At 41.8% G+C, this 22,772-nt stretch overlaps 1 protein-coding gene across 1 annotated transcript in view; it reads right to left on the reverse strand.

Moving 5' to 3' along the window:
* The window catches only part of RFTN1 (raftlin, lipid raft linker 1), a 475,198-nt gene that overhangs the window by 351,204 nt on the left and 101,222 nt on the right, over positions 1–22,772 (reverse strand). The window contains exon 2 of the mRNA XM_040352954.1: positions 20,643–20,798. Within this exon, the coding sequence (XP_040208888.1) occupies positions 20,643–20,787 (145 nt within the window). The 5' untranslated portion in view covers positions 20,788–20,798. The remainder of the gene's footprint in view (positions 1–20,642; positions 20,799–22,772) is intronic.

The following is a 22,772-nucleotide window of genomic DNA, read 5'->3' on the forward strand; positions in this document are numbered from 1 at the left end:
ATAAAAAAATGAAAAAAATGATAACACGTGTCCAGCTCTACAACTGCCTAAGAGGTAATTATAAATCCCAGTGTGTGTAATCAGTGTTTCATACAATCTCATCCATTTTCAATCAATTAATTGATCCTTTGTAAGCCCATAGTTCTGTACAATTCTAATTATATTTTACTTAAAGGAACACTAAAGGTTTGTTTTTTATTAGATCAATTGATTGCTGTAAGCAAGAGCATTTAAATATCACTTACCTCGTTTTTCCTTTTGACCTCCAAAATACAGTAATCCAGGTTTAAAAATGCAATTTCCTGTCTCTCCTCTTCTTGCTTTCCACCAGCATCTGAGCCGTTTTGCATGGTGGAAAGCAGAATGTGCTCACCCCCTCCTTATGACTACAGCCCTGCGTGAAGATGCTTTTTTATCCCTCACAGGCATGGAGGCTAAGACTAATGGGAACTGTAGTATAAGACCAGGTTGCTCCTGTAGCCAAGATCTGGTTAATATTGCCTGCATATTCAGGAAGCACTCTGCAGTATTGCTATAGTGAGACTTTATGTCATCAGATCCTGGAGTCAGGGTTGATGAGAACTAAAAATGGAGCAAAGCATCTTAGGACATGAAGTCCAAAGAGCCATATTCTATATTCAGTTGGACTGCTATGGACTACAAATCTCAGCTGGCTAGGGAAGTAGAACAGAATGCTGGAAGAGGTATTAAAAAGTCTGTGTGGGGACAGAATCACTCGTTTGGGACCACGGCCTGAATGGTATTTAAATCTATTAAATATTAGGCTCCTTTTTTTGTTTATTGGTGGGCCTTGTTGTAGACCACTGAACTGGGAGAGAATGCTTTAGTACTTCATGCAGTTAAAATTTGATTTAATGCACTTTTAGACTTTTTCTACAAACAACACCAATGGCAAATTAAATTTTGGGTTACTGGAATCAGGCAACATGTGATTTCTGGTTGCTATTATTGCTGTACGTTATGCATCATCATTGCTCTACTCTGGCTAATTGCAGAAGTCTAGAATGAATGACTTTACTGAGCAAGTGAGCATCATTATGAACTACCTATTTAAGGAACTGACTCATGTTTGCTAGTTAGAGAAAGAAACGCATTATGTCAAGGTAAAATAAAATAAAAATAAAACAAAAACATTTGCAGTACACCACTGCAATACATGTACGGCTCCATGTTTTATATATATTTTTCTAAATTCCAGCTCCCCTATGTACCATTATAGCATTAATGTACTTCTTTTGCAAAAATAAAACAGCTTTCAATTAATTCTACACACGCTTACCTCACTCTCTTCAAGTGGTTGTAACCACCATAGCATACTAGTTCATTATGTATTACTTTACACCGAAGCCCCCGCAGCTGTCCTCGTCCCCCCTCCGGCCGCAGACATCTCTCCATGCAGACACAGGGGGATAGCTCCCAAACCATGCAGGTTTAGGAGATATCCAGGGTAGCTACAGGTAAGTCTTAATATAGTTGACTAGCTGAGGGTGGATGATGCAGGGTGTGTGCTAATGAGATCAGCTGGTCAACTCCTTCCTATGTCCTATAGTCTGTCCAGGAAGTAAGGCAAAAGTAATGGATAAATGTTTTTGAACAGCCATGTAGAGAATGAGGTAAGCGTGTGTAGAATAAATGGAAAGCTGTTTTATTTTTGCAAAATAAGTACTTTAATGCTTTATTGGTACATAGGGGAGCTGGAATTTAGAAAGAAATCCCAACAAAAGTAAACTTGGGGCCAGATTCACGAACAATTACGGCGGCGTAACGTATCCCCTTTACGTTACTCCGCCGCAAGTTTTCATTGTAAGTGCTTGATTCACAAAGCACTTGCGTGTAAACTTGCGGCGGCGTAGCGTAAAGCCGTCCGGCGCAAGCTCACCTAATTCAAATGGGGTGTGTACCATTTAAATTAGGTGCGTTCCCGCGCCAAACGTTCTGCGCATGCTCCGTTAGGAAATTTCCCGCCGTGCTTTGCGTGAAATTACGGCGCCCCGACGTGTTTTTTGAACGGCGACGTGCGTTGCGTCCTTTCGTATTCCCGGACGTCTTACGCAAAAAAAAAAATTGAAATTCGACGCGGGAACGACAGCCACACTTTAACATGGCTGGTCTAAATCTAAGCCATGAAATAGCAGGCTTAAGTTTGCGACGGGAAAAACCGACTAGCGACGACGTAAGAGAATGCGACGAACGCGCGTACCTTTGTGGATCGCCATAAACAGCTAATTTCCATACCCGACGCGGAAAACGACGCAAACTCCACCCAGCGGTCGCCAAAGTATTGCATCCTAAGATCCGAAGGCGTACGAAGCCGTACTCCTGTCGGATCTTAGCCAAAAGCCGTCGTATCTTTGTTTGTGAATTACAAAATAAAGATACGACGCGGCAAATTTGAAAGTACGCCGGAGTATCAGCAGATACTACGGCGTACTTTTTCTGTGAATCTGGCCCTAGGCCTTTAACCACTTGCCGACTAGCTTACGCACTTATACATCAGCAACTTGGCTTGTTCCCACAAATCAACGTATGGGTACGCTGGCTCCTGTAAGAGCCATAATGGAAAAAATTGGTAGATAGCACAAGATTATCAGAGCATAGGCAACAATGGCCTATAAATTTAAAATAATGATGTAATAAAAACATGAATTAATAATATTAGTCCATATTCCAGGGTAAATCAATGTAGTCCAAGGTAACACTAGCGGCAGCAATCCCAAAGCAGAAGCAGGCTCTGAAAATGTGTATAAAGAAGAAAGAAGGATGCGCCAATCTAAGTTCAGTAAAATAAGAACTTTTAATAAAATTGTGTAAACAAACAGCCAAATGGCTACTCACAAAGTATAGGAAATATCAGGCATATATATAGTATAGTTTTGGTCCGTTGTCACTTAGATGTCAGACAAATCCTGGTCCCCAGTAAGGTCTTCAGCGAACAGGGAAGCTGATGGTAAAGCGTTCCAATGAGCAGGACAACCATAGAGGAAGTGCAAGCCACCGTATGGGACGGCGTGCGTCTCAGGCCCCGTACACACGTCCGAGGAACTCGACGGGCAAAACTCATCGCTTTGCTCGTCGAGTTCTGTGTGAAGCCGCCGAGGATCTCGGCGAGCCAACTTTCCTCATTGAACAACGAGGAAATAGAGAACATGTTCTCTATTTGGCTCGACGAGGAACTCGTCGGCTTCCTCGGCCGAAAGTGTACACACGCCGGGTTTCTCGGCAGAATTCAGCTCCGATCGAGTTTCTGGCTGAATTCTGCCGAGAAACTCGGTCGTGTGTACGGGGCCTTAGGGTGGACCGCAGAGGTGACATGGAGTAAGCGAACGAACCAATCGGATTACGCGTTTCACAGACTCCACTTTTTCCTCAGATCCATGACGTCCAATCAGGGAGGACGTATTATATAGGCTAGTGAACGCTGTAATAGGTCAACCAATAGAAATGCATGGAGAAAACACATATACAACACAATCAATGAAACTATATCGGCACAGAACGTACAAATGAATGGATTTATATAAGAAAAAATCTATTTAAAACAAGGAATCAATAAAAGATTATTGAACTCTTACTACTCTAAAAGAAACTACTTTTGGGAAATATTAGCATAAAAATCATAAAACCACAGTTTTTTTTTTTCTTAAACTGGCAATATAACCAATTAGGATATTTATACTAATATCACTAGAGCCAGATACCAAACAATACAATGTCTATCACTAATGGTAAAAAATATATATATATGGGAGTCCTTAACATGAACGGACAGAAATCAGTAAATGATAGGTAAATAATAATAATAAAATAAGTCAGCGTGAGAAGCGGGAAAATGAATAAATGATGAAAATTAGAAGAATGAGATAAAAAGAAGAGAAAATGAAAATAAAAATAAAAATATTAACAATAAATATTAAAATAATAATAAAAATATGAAATGAAAAAGAGAAGAATATAGAATGAAATAAGTAGGAAACGATAAAAAGGGGGGTGAGTGATAATAATAATAATGATGATAATCAGAGCAAGGATTAAATTAAATTAAACTAAATTAGGTAAATAAATGAGAGGTAAAGATATAATTAAAGATAAAAAAAAGGAGAGGGGGAAAAAGGAAGAAAAAAGAGAGAATAAGAAAAAAAGAAAAAGGAAAGAAAAGAAGGGGAAAGGGGGGGAGGGGGGAGGACAGAGGAAAGCAAGGAAAAAGAGGGGATACTGATACATGCCCTTATAAATATACAGAAGATATATATATGGTGATATATGAATATAATAATGATGATGAGTCAATACATGGTGTTCATCATATAAAAAAATATATATATATAAAATCATGGGTAATGACTTTTAGGAACATTATTTATCTATCTGGGGTGATGGCACCTGGAGTAATGCAAATGGGAATTCACCGCTGTGGGTTTGGTGAAATTTTTAGCGGTAATGATACTACCTTCATGAAATAACTCGAGATCCAAGTAACATATGGAAACAGGATCCATGTTTGGTATCTGGCTCTAGTGATATTAGTATAAATATCCTAATTGGTTATATTGCCAGTTTATGAAAAAAAAAAAAAACTGTGGTTTTATGATTTTTATGATAATATTTCCAAAAAGTATTTTCTTTTAGAGTAGTAAGAATTCAATAATCTTTTATTGATTCCTTGTTTTGAATAGATTTTTTCTTATATCCATCCATTCATTTGTACGTTCCGTGCCGATATAGTTTCATTGATAGTGTTGTATATGTGTGTTTTCTCCATGCATTTGTATTGGTTGTTCCTAATTACTAGGAACGCTCGGGCGGCCTACCTCTTGCCCGGGGGTTACTTCTGGGTATCGCGGCTCCGGCGCTGTGATTGGTCGGAGCCGAGATGACGTCACACCAGTCACGGCATGGCCTCCATTAGGAACAGCATGCTCGCCGTTGCTAAAGTGCGCCTGCGCTGTTGTCTGTGGCGCATGCGCCGTAGACATCGGCGCCCGTGATTTTAGTAAATATCTCCTAAACCGTGGAGGTTTAGGATATATTTCAAGCACCTACAGGTAAGCCTTAATCTAGGCTTACCTGTAGGGTAAAGTGGTTGTAAAGGGTTTACAACCACTTTAAGGCAACAGAGGAATTGGGCAGAGGACACAAAACAGCTTTGATATTCTAAAATAATGATACGTTTAGTAGATTGAAAGAGAGCGTATAAAAAAAAGTTCATTGTTAGGGGTTACATACACTTTAAGTGGTAAACCATTGTCATTTAGGAGCTTGGCATCCCTTTTAAAGCACAGACACAAGCCAAAACGTCTGTTCCAATGTGACTTCTTTGGCTGTTATCCTGTTAATGTGGCAGAGTACTAGGGAAAAAAAAGTCCATTTATCATGCAAATGGTCAAGCCAAACTTGAACATAAGATCATTTTCTGAAATACATCACAGTATTAATGGAATATATTTATACAATAACTAGATCAAGTAATTTGTATTTTATTTTTATTTATTTTTTTCATAGAAGACTGTAATAGTTTTGCCTGTTTAATAAAGTTTTCCTATTGTTTTCACTATAGTTTGAGAAAGGTGAAAATAAGCCAGCAAATGCAATTTGGAATGTGGATCTCTTTCAGCAGATGGACTTAAAGCCCAACTGTAGTCTCTTCACAACCTACACAAAATATTGTGCTCTGCTAATTTTTCACAATTTCAGCAGTACAATTGCCAAAACTCAGAACCCATTCACACTTTGTGTGGTGACTATCATTTTCAGCACTGTATAAATGCTAGTCACTGCAATGTGCATGTGCATGTTTCTGCAGCGCACTGGTTGGCATTGGAGGTCACTGCTCACCAGCCCATCATGCTGCTGTGTCAAGACTTAAATGGGATTTACACTGTAAACATCCAATAACATTTAAAAACAAACTGACACCAGAGATGGGGAACCAATTCTCCCACTAACACCAATTAACCACTTCAGCCCCGGACCATATTGCTGGTCAAAGACCAGAGCACTTTTTGCGATTCGGCACTGCGTCGATTTAACTGACAATTGCGCGGTCGTGCAACGTGGCTCCCAAATAAAATTGGTGTCCTTTTTTTCCCACAAAAAGAGCTTTCTTTTGGTGGTATTTGATCACCTCTGCAGTTTTTAGTTGTTGCGCTATAAACAAAAATAGAGCGACAATTTTGGAAAAAATTAATATTTTTTACTTTTTACCATAATAAATATCCCCCAAAAATATATATACATTTTTTTTTTCCTCAGTTTAGGCTGATACGTATTCTTCTACATATTTTTCATTAAAAAAAAATCGCAATAAGCATTTATTGATTGGTTTGCGCAAAAGTTATAGCGTTTACAAAATAGGGGGTAGTTTTATGGAATTTTTATTAATATTTATTTTTTACTAGTAATGGCGGCGATCAGCGTTTTTTTCGGTACTGCGACAATATGGCGGACACTTCGTACACTTTTGACAAATTTTTGGGACCATTGGCATTTTTATAGCGATCAGTGCTATAAAAATGCCACTGGCAGGGAAGGGGTTAACACTAGGGGGCGAGGAAGGGGTTAAGTATGTTCCCTGGGTGTGTTCTAATGGAAGGGGGGTGGACTGACTGGGGAAAATGACTTATCGCTGTTCATACATTGTATGAACAGACAATCAGGCATTTCTCCCCTGATAGGACCGGGAGCTATTTACACACACAGCTCCCTGTTCTCGCTCTGTAACGAGTGATCGCGTGTGCCCGGCGGCGATCGTGCCCGCCGTGCACGTGCGCGGGAGTCAGCGCGCGCCCCTATTGGCTGCTCGGCGAAATGACGTATAGCTACGTGATCTCGCCCAGCAGAGCCGACCTGCCGCCGTATAACTGCGGCGGCTGGTCGGCAAGCAGTTAAGGGGCACGGTTCCACCCACTGACACCAATTATGAGACACTATTCCTTCCACTGATACCAATGATAGAGACACTATTCCTTCCACTGATACCAATGAAAGGAGACTATTCCTCCCACGAATACCAATAATGGAGACACTATCCCTCCCACTGAAACTAAAGACGAGGACCCTATTCCTCCCACGAATACCAATGATGGGGATACTATCCCTCCCACTGACACCAATGATAAGGACACTATTCCTCCCACTAATACCAACGATGGAGACACTATCCCTCCCACTAACACCAACAATGAGGACACTATTCCTCCCACTAATACCAATGATGGGGACACTATTTCTTCCACTGATACCAATGATGGGACACTATTCCTATAACTGACACCAGAGATGGGGAACTAATTTTGCCACCCACACCAATTATGGGGCACTACTCCTCCCACTGACACCAACAATGTATTTTTTTTTTTTTTACTCCCACTGACCACCAAGCTTTGGTATCTTTTACATCTTTTACTCCCACTGGTCAAAGTCTGGCCCCTCTAAACTGTAAAGGGCAGTAAACTGGCCCTTTGTTTTAAAAATTATTGAGACCCCTGCCGCAGAAAAAAGAAATTGTCCCTTGCAATGGGGTTACATTTTTAATTGTCTGAAATTAGTATTTTTTTAACCAACCGGATTTAATTTCTATAGGTTTTGAGGAGACAATAGTTTTAGGTTTACGTTGCTATACAGGCTTACCCCGCTTTTAAGTACACAATGGGGTTTATTTTAGGGTTGTCCAGATACCGATACCAGTATCGGTATCGGGACCGATACCGAGTATTTGCGCTAGTACTCGTACTCGCGCAAATACTCCCGATACCAAAATAGAATACTTTTTTTTTTTTTTTGTGACATCGAACACAAATTGGATGGCACCATTGGATGGCACTGATAGGTGGCACTGGCATTGATTGAATGGCACTCATAAATGGATGGCACTGATAGGTGGCACCGGCATTGATTGGGAGGCACTGATGAGATGCACTAATAAGCTGCCTCCCTGCACTGATGCACTAATGGGCACTGATCTGCACTGATAGGTGGCACTGGCTAGCTGCACTTTTGGGCACTGGCACTGATGAGCTGCACTGACAGTGATCACTCCTTCAATGATATGTAGTTTTCCAGTACCGTATGCTAAAAAACAGCCCCACACCATGATGTGCCAGTTCTTCATAATTCTAAAGAAAATATCTTTGGTCTGTATTGTGGTTTGAAAACGGTCACATGACATTAAAAAAAAGTATCGGTATTCGGTATCGGCGACTACTTGAAAAAAAGTATCGGTACTTGTACTCGGTCCTAAAAAAGTGGTATCGGGACAACCCTAGTTTATTTACTAAAGTTGGAAAGCACAAAATCAGGCTTATTTCTACATAAAAACCAATGAGCTTCTAACCCAGCTTGTTCAATTAAGCTTTGATAATAAAGCCTGGAAGCTCATTGGTTTTTATGCAGAAATGAGCCTGGTTTTGCACTTTCCAGCTTTAGTAAATAAACCCCATTGTGTACTTAAAAGTGGGGAATGCCTGTAATTATATAATTAGAAGTTAGCTTTTTACAATATTTTATACACTGCCCCTCACAACTTTATTTGTCAAGCTTTTTCTATGGCGGAAAAAAAAAAATGGTGAAAATTTAGCCAAGAAAATAATTGCCGAGTTTTATGTCAGGTATAATGTTTGCTTTTATGCCCTAAAAGAATACAGAGAAATATTTGACACCCTTGCAAAATAATAACCAAATGTTGCCATTCAAGTCCATTTTTTATTAAACAGATATATCTGCACATAAAGAATTTACTTTATTGTTCCCATTAACAAATAATGTTATATTTTAGACAATCTGAAGTTGAGCTGTGGCAAAGTTTACGTTAAACATTCTTGGCATGGTTGTTTTTTTCATCACCGATAGCACTAAATTCGCATAGCAATAAATACAAAGTTCTCTGCCCTAATGTGTACTGACTCTGCTGACACTGACCAAATTGCAAGCAGATGAACATAAGGAGAACAGATGCGGTCTAACTTTGTTCTGAGTAACTGTGTGGGCAGTACTTTATCGCCCAAACTGTCGCCAAACATGGCACTACTAGCTTGTAAAAAGAAAAAAAAAACTCTCATTTTCTGTCATACCTCTAAAGCTAAACTCCAGGCAGATATAGATGGCACTCATTAATGCAGCTCTGTATTTATTAACATTTCCTTAAATGTCTATTTTTTAATGCAACAAGTTAAAGTACCTGAATTTGATATCACACAGCAGAGCCCAGACTGGGGGAGGGAGCAGCAGCACAAGGAGCAAAGAAGTGTGCTAATAGAAGAAGAGAGCAGAGTGACAAGAGATTCGCTTATTAGCTTGATGCTTCTCTTTTCACTTTCATCTAGCAAAACTGCAGGTAAGTTCTTTCAGTATGAATGAGGGACAAATCACACATTATGAGACTATATTCTTTGCAGATTGAATGTTATTCATAAAAAAAACTAGTGTGAATGGGGAAAATATTGTAATATGGCCACTAGATAGTGCTAAGCATTAAGCCCCGTACACACGGTCGGACTTTTGCTTAACCAACTTCAAAATCCGGAACTTTTGGCATTTGTCCGACCGTGTGTACGTTCCATCGGACCAACTTTTTTGGCCTTCATCGGACAAAAAGTTGGGTCTGCGAACGGACCAACTTTACGTCAACAAAAGTCCGATGGTGCAAAGTCCGACCGTGTGTACAGAAAACAATCGGACTTTTGTAAAAAGTAAAAATGCGCATGCTCTGAAGTAAAGAGCACCCGGAAGCCTTCTGTCTAGTAAAACTAGCGTTCGTATTTGAAAATGCACATTCGTGACGCGGCAAGTTTTGAAATCTAGAAAGCACTCACACGAAACGTCAACTAACTATAGAGTATCTGAAGGAACGCAACGGGTGACGTCGGAGAATTGAACTTCCTCTTTTAAACGCTCGGCAGTACGTTGAAACGTCACTATGTTCGTGTTGGTTGCCAAAAAATTCAGAGTGTGTGTATGCTATGGGTGTGATCGGACAAATCAATTAGGACAAAAATCCAAGGGAAATTTTGTTGGATGTCCGACCGTGTGTACGAGCCTTTATAGAAAATATATGTGTATTTTAGCAACATATAGTGCATATATTGTGATATTTTCTCAATTCCCACTTTTTTTTAAAGAATAACATTCAATCTGTAGAAAATCTAACTTGAGAATATTTGATTCTGCTTCATTTGCACAGAATGAATGTATATCCAGCTTTCGATAGACAATCTGCTGTGCTAATTTTGTATAATTAAGTCGCAGAGCATGCAACCTGGAGCCCACCCAGGTGTGTTACAACAGCGAATGAATATTTGCTGTTGAAACACTGATCCTCAATCGGGCCAATCAGAAGCGGGTGTGAGCCCCGTTTTCCGATTGTCCAAAAAGAGAGGACTCCAGATTGTCCGCAAAGGAGGAGAGAGGAAACGGAAGCTGCCGCTGTGGAGAGCAGGAGAACGGGAGGCCGCCGAGCAGGGGAAGCCGCCGGTGATGGAGATTTTTACAACAGCCGCCATTGCCAACCGATCAGTGTCTGCCACCCCTCTCCGCCAATCCCTACACTGGCTCCCGATCGCCCAGAGAATTTAATTCAAAATACTAACCACAACATACAAAGCAATTCACAACTCTGCCCCGAGCTACATCACCAATCTTGTTTCAATATATCACCCAAACTGTCCTCTCTGCTGCTCTTAAGACCTCCTACTGTCAAGCCCCCTTGTCTCCTCCCATACTCTACAGGACTTCTCTAGAGCCTCTCCCATCCTCTGGAACTCTCTACCTCAACATGTCCGGCTATCTCTAATGCCGCGTACAACAAATTTTCGATGCAAGCTTTTGGTCGGAAATTTATACTCCATCGGTGATCCCTGAAAACTCATCTCTTCAGGGAAGCCTATCACGCCTCTAACTAATCTTTTACCAGTTTCATCAGCTCATTCTCCACAGTTACAATCTTTTGTACCACCTGCTCCACCCAATTAGATTGTAAGCTCTTCTGAGCAGGGCCCTCTTAATCCTCATATTTTATCATATTGTAACTACCATATTTTTCGGACCATAAGACACACCTGACCATAAGACACACCTAGGTTTTAGAGGAGAAAAATTAGAAAAAAAAGATTCTGACCCAAATATGTACTGAAATATTTAATAAACTATAACAGAATTATATTTCAACCATGTAAAGTGATTTTGTGAATGCCTACCCAAACACTGTTCAGATATTATCCAACTGAGATACAGGAGAGTGTTCAATCTCACTGAAATATGTCTGGCCAGTGTTCTCATTTGTTGAGACCAAACAAAAATGATGCAGTGTGTCCCTATATCCATCCACAGCTAATGTTATATCCAGACACCTTTACGCTCATTAGATCGGACAGGTTGGTGACAAGTTCTCTTCAGCTTCATTGAGATATACTGGTCAGCTGACTCAGGAGAGCGCCAGTGCACGGAGTAATACGACGTGATGTCGTGTGGGCGTATCTCCGTGCACTGGACAAGGCGCAAAGGTTCTTGGGGCTTCTTCGTAGGCAGCTCGCTTCCCGTGCCGACATGCCGCCCACCCGCAATGCCGCCCGCCATGTCGCCATGCCGCCCGCCCGCTATTCCGCCATGCCGCCATTCCGCCGTGGACCAGCCTGATCCTAAGCCTGATGGTGCCCGCTGATGAACCTGCTCTGCCTGACAATTTTTTCTGACAAAACCCCTGTTTTTAACACATACTGTTAGACAGGTTAATTGGTTGCTCTGCAAGCTGGTCAGTAAGTAAGCTTGGTTTTTCCCTGGGCATTCCCCAGGTTTTGTTGTTATCTGCTTTAGCCTTTCAATGCCACTTACTGCGATTGCCAGCTATAGATGGGGGCGGTGGACACGTTTATGTTTCACCTGTGGTGCTTATATTGGTCCAGCAGTGCACCAACACCTTTGCAGCCATTGTGCTACATGCTGGGTGTTTGGTGTGCTCCTGTACCTTTAAGGAGGGGTGGCTCCCCTTCAGTCCACCTGCCCATATCTATCCATTAGAATGCATGTGCCTCCACTGTGGGGACGCTCATTGTTTAGTGTTAGGACCACAGATTACAGGGTGCCTTGGAACGGCTTTGTGGCTCACGCATGCGTTTGCAAATGCGTGCGGACAAAACCCTTGTTTTTAACGCATACTGTTAGACAGGTTAATTGGTTGCTCTGCAAGCTGGTCGGTAAGTAGGCTTGGTTTTTCCCTGGGCATTCCCCAGGTTTTGTTGTTATGTTTTCTGACCATTGCTATCCCCGGTATGTGAAATGGTGGAGACGGGGGGGGGGGGGGCTGTCCATTCAATATTCGGACTATAAGACACAGAGACATTTTCCCCCCATACATTTGGGGGAAAAAGTGCGTCTTATGGTCAGAAAAATACGGTATATTGTCTCCCTTTTAAATTGTAAAGCGCTGTGTAAACTCATCTTAGGTATTGATATTTTTATGTCTGGATTGTCAGAAAAAATCTTTAAAAATAACCCTCCTAGAGAAAAGAAATATACCATTTTAGAGAAATTTTGGAACCTCGCTATGTGTGTTGTATGCGATGTTGCTCCCAATCTTATGATGCCTTTCCAGCTACCAAAAACTTGCTTTCTATTGACACGCTAGTAATAATACATGTTTTATGCTTCCCTTTAGTTCTTGCTGTCAGGGTATACAGAATTTGAACTCAGGTTTGCACAATATCAAATGGAAGCCTTTTTGTACAAACTACCCGCATGCTATTAGAAAAATTGCCCTGTTTAGAGTAAGTGCACTTTGGCATCCAGCTACTTTGAGAAAATGCATTTCTGGGCTATTTGCCCCAGAGCCAGAATAATATGTCTTCACTAGATTACATATAATTTTGACATTGTAAATGGGTAAAATGTTATTCTTGTGCGATTGTAGAAAGAAAATCTATGTCAAATTGCTTTCAATGCAGTATTTTGGACCACTAAACATTCGCATAAGGAAACCTTTTTTTTCCATTACGTCTTTGCATAAATTTTCAAATAAAGGGGATTTCCATCTTTGGCCAACCAGGTAACAGGCACAGTGTGACAACTGGCACTGCTTTTTAGGCACACTGCAATTAGGGATTTTAACCCGAAAATGTTAGAATGTTTCAACCTCTGCATTTAACTTTTTAGAGTTAAAATAGAAGCAATAGAATTTTAATTAGTTAATAACCACTTGTGGACCACCCACTGTACATTTACTGCGGCAGAGCTGCCGCTCTGTGCCAGATCATGTACCTAGTACATAATCTGACACTTCCAGGCCTGGGGCGTGTGCGGGGATGCCCCCTGGTGAGCGTTGATTACACAGGACACAGGCATGTAAACAAGGCAGAGTGTCATTGTGTTAGAGGGGAAGGTATTGATCCTGTGTTTCTGCAAAGCAGGGACACAGATTTTTGCCTTCCCCTATTCAAAGCACCTCCCCCACAGTGAGTAAGCACAACCTAGGCATACGAGGTTTATCTATTGTATAACAAAGCTGTGATCCTACATAGTAAACGAAGCAGTCAGAACCGGGTATAACTGCATGTGTGGTGACCTTGAACATGTTTGAACCTGCATGACAAGCAGCAACACGCTACGACGTTCAGTTGATTGTGAGTCGCTATTTAGTTTGGTTGTGTTTTCTTTAGTGTGCGGAAAAAAGTTTAAAAGTTGAACAACGTGTCAATTAGAAATTTTTTGTAAAATTGCACAAAACAACAACAGAGTGTTTTCAAATGCTTACTACAGCTTATGGGAATGACGGTAGAATACCCATGACTAAGTCACGTGACGAGTGACGATACATGTGGGGGAGGAGCCTACAGTGATGGACCATCGGATGTCTATCCCGAGTGAGGAGTCCACTTAAACTGAGCGGCAACATACCCTGTCTATAACTTAAGTGAGGATACGTGAGTGCACTAAGTGCAGCCTTTATCCACATCTATATGGTACAATATTGCGCTGTTTCCTTTTCCCCCTCTTTTGCATGTGACTGAATGAAACTGGAAACATCTGATCGCTTGCTGGAGGTTGTTGTAACCTGATCACATTGAAGTGAGAGCTTGGCAATTAGGGAAGGATCACTGCAGACTGGCTGATTCAATCATCAGGACTTTTTCATGATCTACTCACATATATTAAGAGTTTCTTCACCAGTTTTTTTTGCTTGATTGTATATGTACGATTCACATTGCACATGAGTTAATACGAGCGCATCAGTATTTATTAATTTATGGGAATGACGGCCTGTCTCGTGCGCGTGTGTTTGAGTGGCACAAAAGATTCAGCAAGGCACGTGAGAATGAATTCCCAAAAGTTAAATCAGTGCTTAAAGGGACACGTTTTGAGTCAGTTGATGCTGTAAAGAAGAAAATGGCAAATGTGTTGAAACAGCTGACAGAAATTTATTTTCTCCATACTTTCGACCAGTGGAAAACAAGACTGCAGCAATGTATTAGTGCAAATGGGGAATATATTGAAGGGGCAAACATTACATTTATAATACATATAAAATGTGAGTTATTTAATAGACACACCTTATACACTTAGCCCTTTGATCTCCCTTGAAGTTAACCGCTTCCCTACCAATGTCATTAGTACATACAGGGTCATATTTTTTTAGCACTGATCACTGCATTAGTGTCACTGGTCCCCAAAACATGTCAAAAGCATCAGTTAGGTGTCTGATTTGTCCGCTGCAATATCGCAGTCCCGCTATAAGTCGTAAAAAATAAAAATGTCCAATAGTTTGTAGACACTATAACGTTTGCGCAAACCAATCAATATATGTTTATCGGGATTTTTTTACCACAAATATGTAGCAGAATACATATTGGCATAAAGTGATGAAGAAATTTGATTTTTAAAATTGTTTTATTGGGAATGTTTTATAGCAGAAAGTAATTTTTTTTTAACTTGTCTTCTTTTGTTTATAGCACCAAAAATAAAAATAGTAGAGGTGATCAAATAATACTGAAAAAAAATCTCTATTTGTGGGGGAAAAAAAGGCCAAAAAATGTATTTGTTTACAGTGTCGACTGCCCAATTGTCAGTTAAAGTAACGCAGTGTCGGTATCGCAAAAAATGGCCTGGTCATGTAGGGGGGTCAACATTTCCGGAGTGGTTGGAGAGGTTTTAATAACCTCTGCACTGTTTTTTTTGTTTTTTTTAATGCTTTTTATGTTTGTGCTTTGATTACTAACAGCTTTGTTACGTGTGCCAGCATACAGATTTATGGTTTTATTATTAGTTAAATAAACAAAGTCTTATGTTCTGAACAAATGAGTGCCAAGTTTGCTATTCTGTTACTTGTATTTTTGCTCTTTGGAAAGAGTAATTCAATTTCTTGCAGCAGATACTTTAGGGGGAATCGACAAGGAGCTGAACAGGCAAAAAACCTGCACCACTCTTCTAAACTGAGAAACCGGAGCATAACCTGTTCCACTGTCAACTAGGAGTGTTCTGCTCTGTATTCAATGCAGTGTCCAAACCAGACACAGTATATGGTGTAGAAGAGCAGAAGCTTCTTGTTCCGGCTCCCTTTGCCTGCCAAACTACTCAGCTGACAGCAAGAGGGAAGAGGAAGGCTTTCTATGCCTATATGCCGCTCTGCCCATGTAGTGTGTTCATTTCTCAAGCAGAGAGAGGAATATGAGCTGTCTGCCAGGGTGTCAGCAGACAGTTTACATTCTATACACCAGGTCCAAACTGGCAGGAATTTGGGGCAGTCCTGTATGTTGAAAACTGCCCAATCCCTTTGTTAAAAGACAAGTATGGCCAAAGCTTTTTTAGGCCATACGTCTCCTCACAGGAGTGCACTTACTTTTGCACTTCTGTGACTCAGATTCAGCCAAAAATGTGCTGTCAGCTGACGTCACAGAGCCAGTCCAGGCTCTGCAGGTATCCAAACAATAATGTCGGGATCCACCCAGATGCCTGACAAACAGCTGGCTCAGCCTCACATCGCTTTGCTGAGAGTCAGATCCAGCCACTTCACGTCCCCTCCACAGCCTGGCGCTCAACTAAGTCCTGGAGGAGCAGAGCAGGGAGCCATCGACTGACAGTCACTGCCAGCGGTCATGTGATTGCACATTTCTTGGTCTTAGAGTTGGCGGAAGACAGCTGCAGCATTGGACAGATGCTGGAGCCATATACAATATATTGTTAAAAGTATTGGGACGCCCACCTTTATACGCACATAAACTTTAATGGCATCCCAGTCTTAGTCCGTAGGATTCAATATTGAGTTGACTCATCCTTTGCAGTAATAACAACTTCAACTTTCTGGGAAGGTTGTACTTGGTTTAGGAGTGTGTCTATGGGAATAATTGACCATTCTTCCAGAAGCGCATTTGTGAGGCCAAGCACTGATGTAGGATGAGAAGGCCTGGCTCGCAGTCTCTGCTCTAATTCATTCCAAAGGTGTTCTATTGGATTGGGGTCAGGACTTTGTGCAGGCCAGTCAGGTATCTCCACCCCCAAACACACTCATTCATGTCTTTATGGACCTTGCTTTGTGTACTGGTCCAAATCATTTCTATGGTGTTGTGTTGTTCTTCACATGATGGGCTTGGTCCCTTAGTTCTAGTGAAGGGAACACTTACATCAGCATACCAAGACATTTTGGACAATTTTATGCTCCTAACTTTGTGGAAACAGTTTTATATGGCCTCTTCCTGTTCCAGTGCATAAAGCCATAAAGATCCATAAAGACATGAATGAGTGCGTTTGGGGTGGAGGAATTTGACTGGCCCGCTTGCTGTGGGGGCACTCAACAAGTGGGAGGGGCCAGGAGCGCCAAAGAGGGACCAGAGAAGAGGAGAATCAGGGCTGGTCTGTGCAAATCCACCACACAGGGCAGGTAAGTATAACATGTTTGTTATTTTTAATGGAAAAAAAAAACTAAACATGGTCCTATTTCATAAAAGCGATCCTCTAGCAACTAACAGGCTACTGAAAATACTGCAAAATCTGTACAGGCATAACATATAATTATGGATACAGCTTACAAAGTAGATTACATGCTGTTCTACGTTACAATATCAGACTTGTCATAAAAGTAGAGTTGAACTCCAAGCCATCTCCTACAAAAGAAAAACATAACCGTAGCCTTTTGAAGTGACTAAACAGGAAAGATTTGGTCTTTTACTTTTTGTTTTACTAACCAGCAAGTGACAATTAAGTACAACTAAAGCCTTCTGTATCACAGTCTAAACAAGCCCTAGCTAGTTAATATGCACAAGACTCATAACACAAAGAAAAAACTAAAGCCTCGTACACACGACCGAGAAAACTCGACGGGCGAAACACATCGTTTTGCTCGTCGAGTTCCTTGTTAGGCTGTCGAGGATCTTGGCGAGCCAAATTTCTCCATTCCCGTCGAGGAAAAAGAAGACATGCTTTCTTTTTGGCTCGACGAGATCCTCGACAGTTTCCTCGTCGAAAAGTGTACACACGAGAAACTCGGTCGTGTGTACTCTACCTTAAAGCAGTATTAAACTCAAAAGCAAACATTTATTATATTGCAACTTACCAGCATTTATTTTATTTCTAATCAAAGGCCATAATTTAAAGAGAGTTTGCACATAAGCAGTCACACCAAAATCGAGGCATCCCGGAAAAATACCATCTCTTTGAAAGACACAGAGCACAGAGACAGTAAAAAAAGCCGAAAACGTTCAGATGTCACCAGGCTCAGCATGTCTAATAAAGGAATGCATGAATGATGAAACGCTAGAAATATTAATGCTGGAGGCCATTGCTAAATGCGGACATGCAAACAAGGCAATAAGGACAATGGATAATGCAAGTGATTCCTCTTTGACTACGATTACAAAAAAAAGATTTCAAAAGCAATTTTCTCCATGGCTAGACTTGATTAAAAATAATAATGTAGACCTCATTGAGGATCCATGCATAATACAACATGTAACTGGATAAATACAGATATATGTGCGCATAAACTGACACACAGTAAAAGAATAAGTAAGTAACTGGCTGCCAAGGGTTGTTACAGGCTAATGAGGAAGTTATGCAATCAGCTTGAGGCTATGGGCCTCAAAAGAAAAAATACTGAATCACAAGGAAATGTGTGTCAGTAAATGTCTCTGTTTTTGTGTTGCTCTGTGTCTTTGTCCGTAAATATTTTTTGCAAAGACTTTTAGTTCAGATTTCCTAATGCTATAAGTTTTCCTCGACAGAATACATCAAGAAACTTGGTGGAAGAGCTTTTTTGCCGAGGAAACCGGCCGTGTGTATGTTTTTTATCGAGGGAACTGTCAAGTTCTCTTTTTCCTCAACGAGAGTCTCAATTTCCTCGTCGTGTTCCTCGTCGGGCTGGTTTTTGACAAGAAACTCGAGCGTGTATGTTAAGAAACCCGCGCATGCTCAGAATAAAGTATTAGACGGGAGTAAAAGTAGCATTTGTAATGGAGATAACATATTTTTCACGCTGTAACAGACTGAAAAGTGCAAATCGTCTCTTACCAAACTTTTACTTAACACGCAGTAACATGAGATTAGCAAAAGCAGCCCCAAGGGTTGTGCCAGTGGAATCAAACTTCCCCTGCCGTTGTATGTGTTGTACGTCACCGCGTTTGAGAACTAGGAGATTTTGTCTTGACCGTGTGTACGCAAAGCAAGCTTGTCGAGTTCCTCGACAAGCTTAACAAGGAACTCGTCGAGGAAAACTATGTGTCTTTTCCGACGAGTTCCTCGGTTGTGTATACGAGGCCTCAGGCAGGCCATACATGGTCGAATTTCGAAAGAATTTTCTTTTGAAAATCAGAAAGTTTGTGCGTTTTGTGACCTGATTAATGCCACTAATGATTTTGAAATTTCACCTCATGTTGCTACAGAAAATTATTTTTGTGTCCGGTAATCTGCTTTTATTTCTGGGAATTTTCTTTTCTTGCACATGCGCATTTCTTTTTCGATTGCATTTCTCCCACGATTCTCCCATTATTGATTCAAAAATGGTCTGTTTTACAAATAATTTCCAACATGTCCAATTACTTAAATTCAATGGCCGCACAAAAATAGGCTGTTGCTGCAGCCCACTAATGGTGTGAAATACGAACGAAAATTCTTAGATAAGATTTTCGAAAGAAAATTATTTCGTGATTCGAACCCATGTATGGCCTGCCTAAGGTCTCTTTCACACTGGTGTGGGAGGTGCGGTGGCGGTAAAGTGCCACTATTTTTAGCAGCGCTATACCGTCGGAATTGCAGCGGGATTTGGCTGCTACCAATGCGGTTTTACCCCCCGCTCTGCAGAGGCGCATTGCCGGCGGTATAGCCGTGGTTTCCCATTGCTTTCAAAGCTCCAAAGATGCAGCTAGCAGGACTTTTGGAGTGGTCCTGCTAGCACACCGCTGGAGAGACAGCAGTGGCTGTTTCAGGTCTTAGGGGTTGATTTACCTAAACTAGAGAGTTCCAGGTCGGTTTGTAGGCGCCGCTTTACCGTCGGAATTGCAGCGGAATTTGGCTGCTAGCGGTGCGGTTTTACCCCCCGCTTGCGGCCAAAAAGGAGTTAAAACCTGGAAGCTGATTGGCTTCTTTGCAGAGCTACACCAAATTATGCACACTCCAGTTTTAGTAAATCAACCCCACAGTATCTATATATTTAAAGTGGAGCTCCAGGCAAACAACTTCTAATTGAAAGCTCTGTGCTCGTCTATGTACGAATTAGAGTCTGTGTTTTTGGGCCAGATTCAGGTACAATTGCGCCCGTGTAACGTAAGCCGTTTACGTTACACCGCCGCAAGTTTTCAGTTTTAGTGCCCGATCCACAAAGCACTTACCTGGAAACTTGCGGCGGTGTATCGTAAATACGTCCGGCGCAAGGCGGTCCAAATCGAATGGGCGGGTACAATTTAAATTTGGCGCGCTCCCGCACCGGACCTACTGCGCATGCTCCGTTTCGAAATTCCCGCTGTGCTTTGCGCGAACTGACGTAATTTTTGCGATCGGCGACGTGTGTAGCGTACTTCCGTATTCCCGGACGTGTTACGCAAACGACGTGAAATTTTTAATTTCGACGTGGGAACGACGGCCATACTTTAGACAGCAATGCATTTGCTGTCTAAAGTTAAGGCACCCAAAACGACGACTAACTTTGCGACGGGAAACTAGACTAGCGGCGACGTAGCGAACGCGAAAAACCGTTGTGGATCGCCGTAACTCCTAATTTGCATACCCGACACTGGTTTACGACGCGAACTCCCCCCAGCGGTAATGCATCCTAAGATCCGACAGTGTAAAACAATTACACCTGTCGGATCTTAGGGATATCTATGAGTAACTGGTTCTATGAATCAGTCGCATAGATACTCTGAGAGATACGACGGAGTATCTGAGATACTCCGTCGTATCTCCTTTGTGAATCTGGGCCATAGTATATAAAAAAGGTGCCCCCTAGATGCAAGTACTTAATAGTGCTATTACTGAAGCTATCCCCAAAAATGATAAATAAACCATGTGTTGAGGCTCTAGTTTAGACCTGTAATAGCTAGTATATGTACTAGGACAATTAATAATGCAATCATAAAAACATCAAATAGGGTCATGCTATTTCTTGGAAAATGAATCTACAGTTATATATTTTGGTATCAGACAATTTAACTTACCTTCACTGATGGTTGTGAAGTCAACATACCGATATTCATAGGACACATCAATCTTGGTTTCAACATTTGGCCGTTTCAGTGTAGAATATATATTTCCTGGCCTTTTCTCATCAAACTTATCAAACTTATTAAGTCCACAGCCCATTGTAGCAGGTACTGAAAAGATAACAAAGATAAGTAGATTATTATTTTAAGCCTCCATTTACACATGAGTAGTCTGTAGCTTGAAGCTCAACGTTCCAAAACACTCAACAAGCCAAATCCCATGATTGTAAATTGTCCCTGCTCACATTTGAGCATTCAGGCAGTTAGAGCTCAAGGTCTAAAGCTTAAAATTGTACTCAAGATACTTTTGAAGCAGAATGGAGCATTTTTGGTCCCACTGACTTCAACAGAAGCGCATATAAAAATGTGTGTTCCATGCCTTTTTCAGGTGCCCCTGAAAGAGTCTATGGGGCCTAAACCTAGGATCCTGCCCCAAGGAAGCTCCTGTATGGCACTTCAGATCTAAAAACAACAAACAGGAACCCTCCAAATTTTGATCTATGTATAGTCATCCCTGCTCAACAGAAGTTAATCATTAGGTTGAATTCTGTCAAATGGGAATGTTGGACAACTTTTGTCGATCTGTAGCTGCAGTGTATTTTGCAAGCAGAAGAGGCCTGCTATCAGGATACAGTGTACCAGCGAGGACCTTTCCTCTATCCACCTCACTTGTGTGTGTAGCACTACCCCCGGAGGAGCTGCTGGTTGTTTTGGGTGGCACGATTACCTTTGGCTCTTCCGAATTCCTAGGGGTGCATGATGCATTTAGTAAAAGTAAAGGAATGTCCGCAACAGGTGCTCTTTGCTGTGCTCTTTATTACCCAGCCGGGTAAAAATAATAAACTTGTGGTGAGGAAAGTAAAGTTGAAGGAAGAAAGGAGAATAGCAAATTCAGGCGTAATGATGGGGAAACAGTCCTGCTCCCAAACGTAACACTTCTCTGCGCCACTCCTGCCAGAGTGGGTTTAGTGTACCGGACAGGCCTCTCTCACTGACCTGGCAGCCGGAGTATCACTCGAACATTTCTAGGATAAAGTCCCTGCCACAGACCATCCATAGTGAACTTGAACTTGAGGAAAAGTCTCTGCCACAGACCCTCTTTGGTGAACGTCAGGGAGACACCTCTGCCACAGGCCCTCTCTGATTGTCATTACAGAGGTAACCCTCCTTGGTGAATTATGCCTGGGTCTCCTTTAACTTGTCGCTCAGGAACCGACTGACAGGTGATCAATCCTTCAGTGTCCGGCTACCTTGAACCCCAGTGGTTTGTCGAGGCCCTTTTGGACCGGCAGCCTTTCAATGACGCTTCTTAGGCGGACTCCGCACCAAACAGCACTACCGTTTGGGATCCTCAAAGGTGGGAACCCAGTCGCTTACTGGGTCCTCGTTGCTGCTCAAATGTTCCAGGCCAACATGGCACGCACGTGGCACGCACGCCCCGGCCAGGTAGGCCATAATGCCGGGGTGCCGTGATGTGGCCACCCTAAAGGTGGGTGCCACATTGGACGAAGGAGAACCCAGAACTAATGGCGTCTGCCCCATAAATACCCTCCCCCAGCATGCACAGCGAGGCCAAACCCTCCTCATTGGCTGCTGGAGAAGAGCACCCAAACCTTGACTTCACTACTGCACAGGGGTGGGAAGAACACCCCAGCACAGCAGAATAAGCCCACAGCACAGCCAAGCTGAGACAGATACCCTGTTTTGCACATACCATTTAGGTTTAGAGTTTAACTACACTCTGATCTCCCTCTAAATTTAAATATCACTGGTACCTAAAGTAACCAGGCGCTACATGTGGATGGAGGAATTTAGTTTTTTTTCTACCAGCCCATTGGAAAAAAAAGTGTAATCTTTCACCACCTTTAGTAGTGAGATGCCTTCTAGTTAAATGTTGCCCCTTGAAAGTATCACAGGGCAAATCAGTTTACTAGAGGGTGGCAGCAGGGTTTGGACATCTCTTTCTGTGTTGGTATGACAAAATCACCATGCCACGTTAACAACTTCATATCATCTTCCAAAAATACAATCCTCCATCTTTCTCTATTGCACATGCTTTTGCTAGGCCAACTGCTAGTGATACAA

The sequence above is a fragment of the Rana temporaria genome, chromosome 5 (assembly GCF_905171775.1).
Source record: "Rana temporaria chromosome 5, aRanTem1.1, whole genome shotgun sequence".
NCBI lineage: Eukaryota > Metazoa > Chordata > Amphibia > Anura > Ranidae > Rana > Rana temporaria.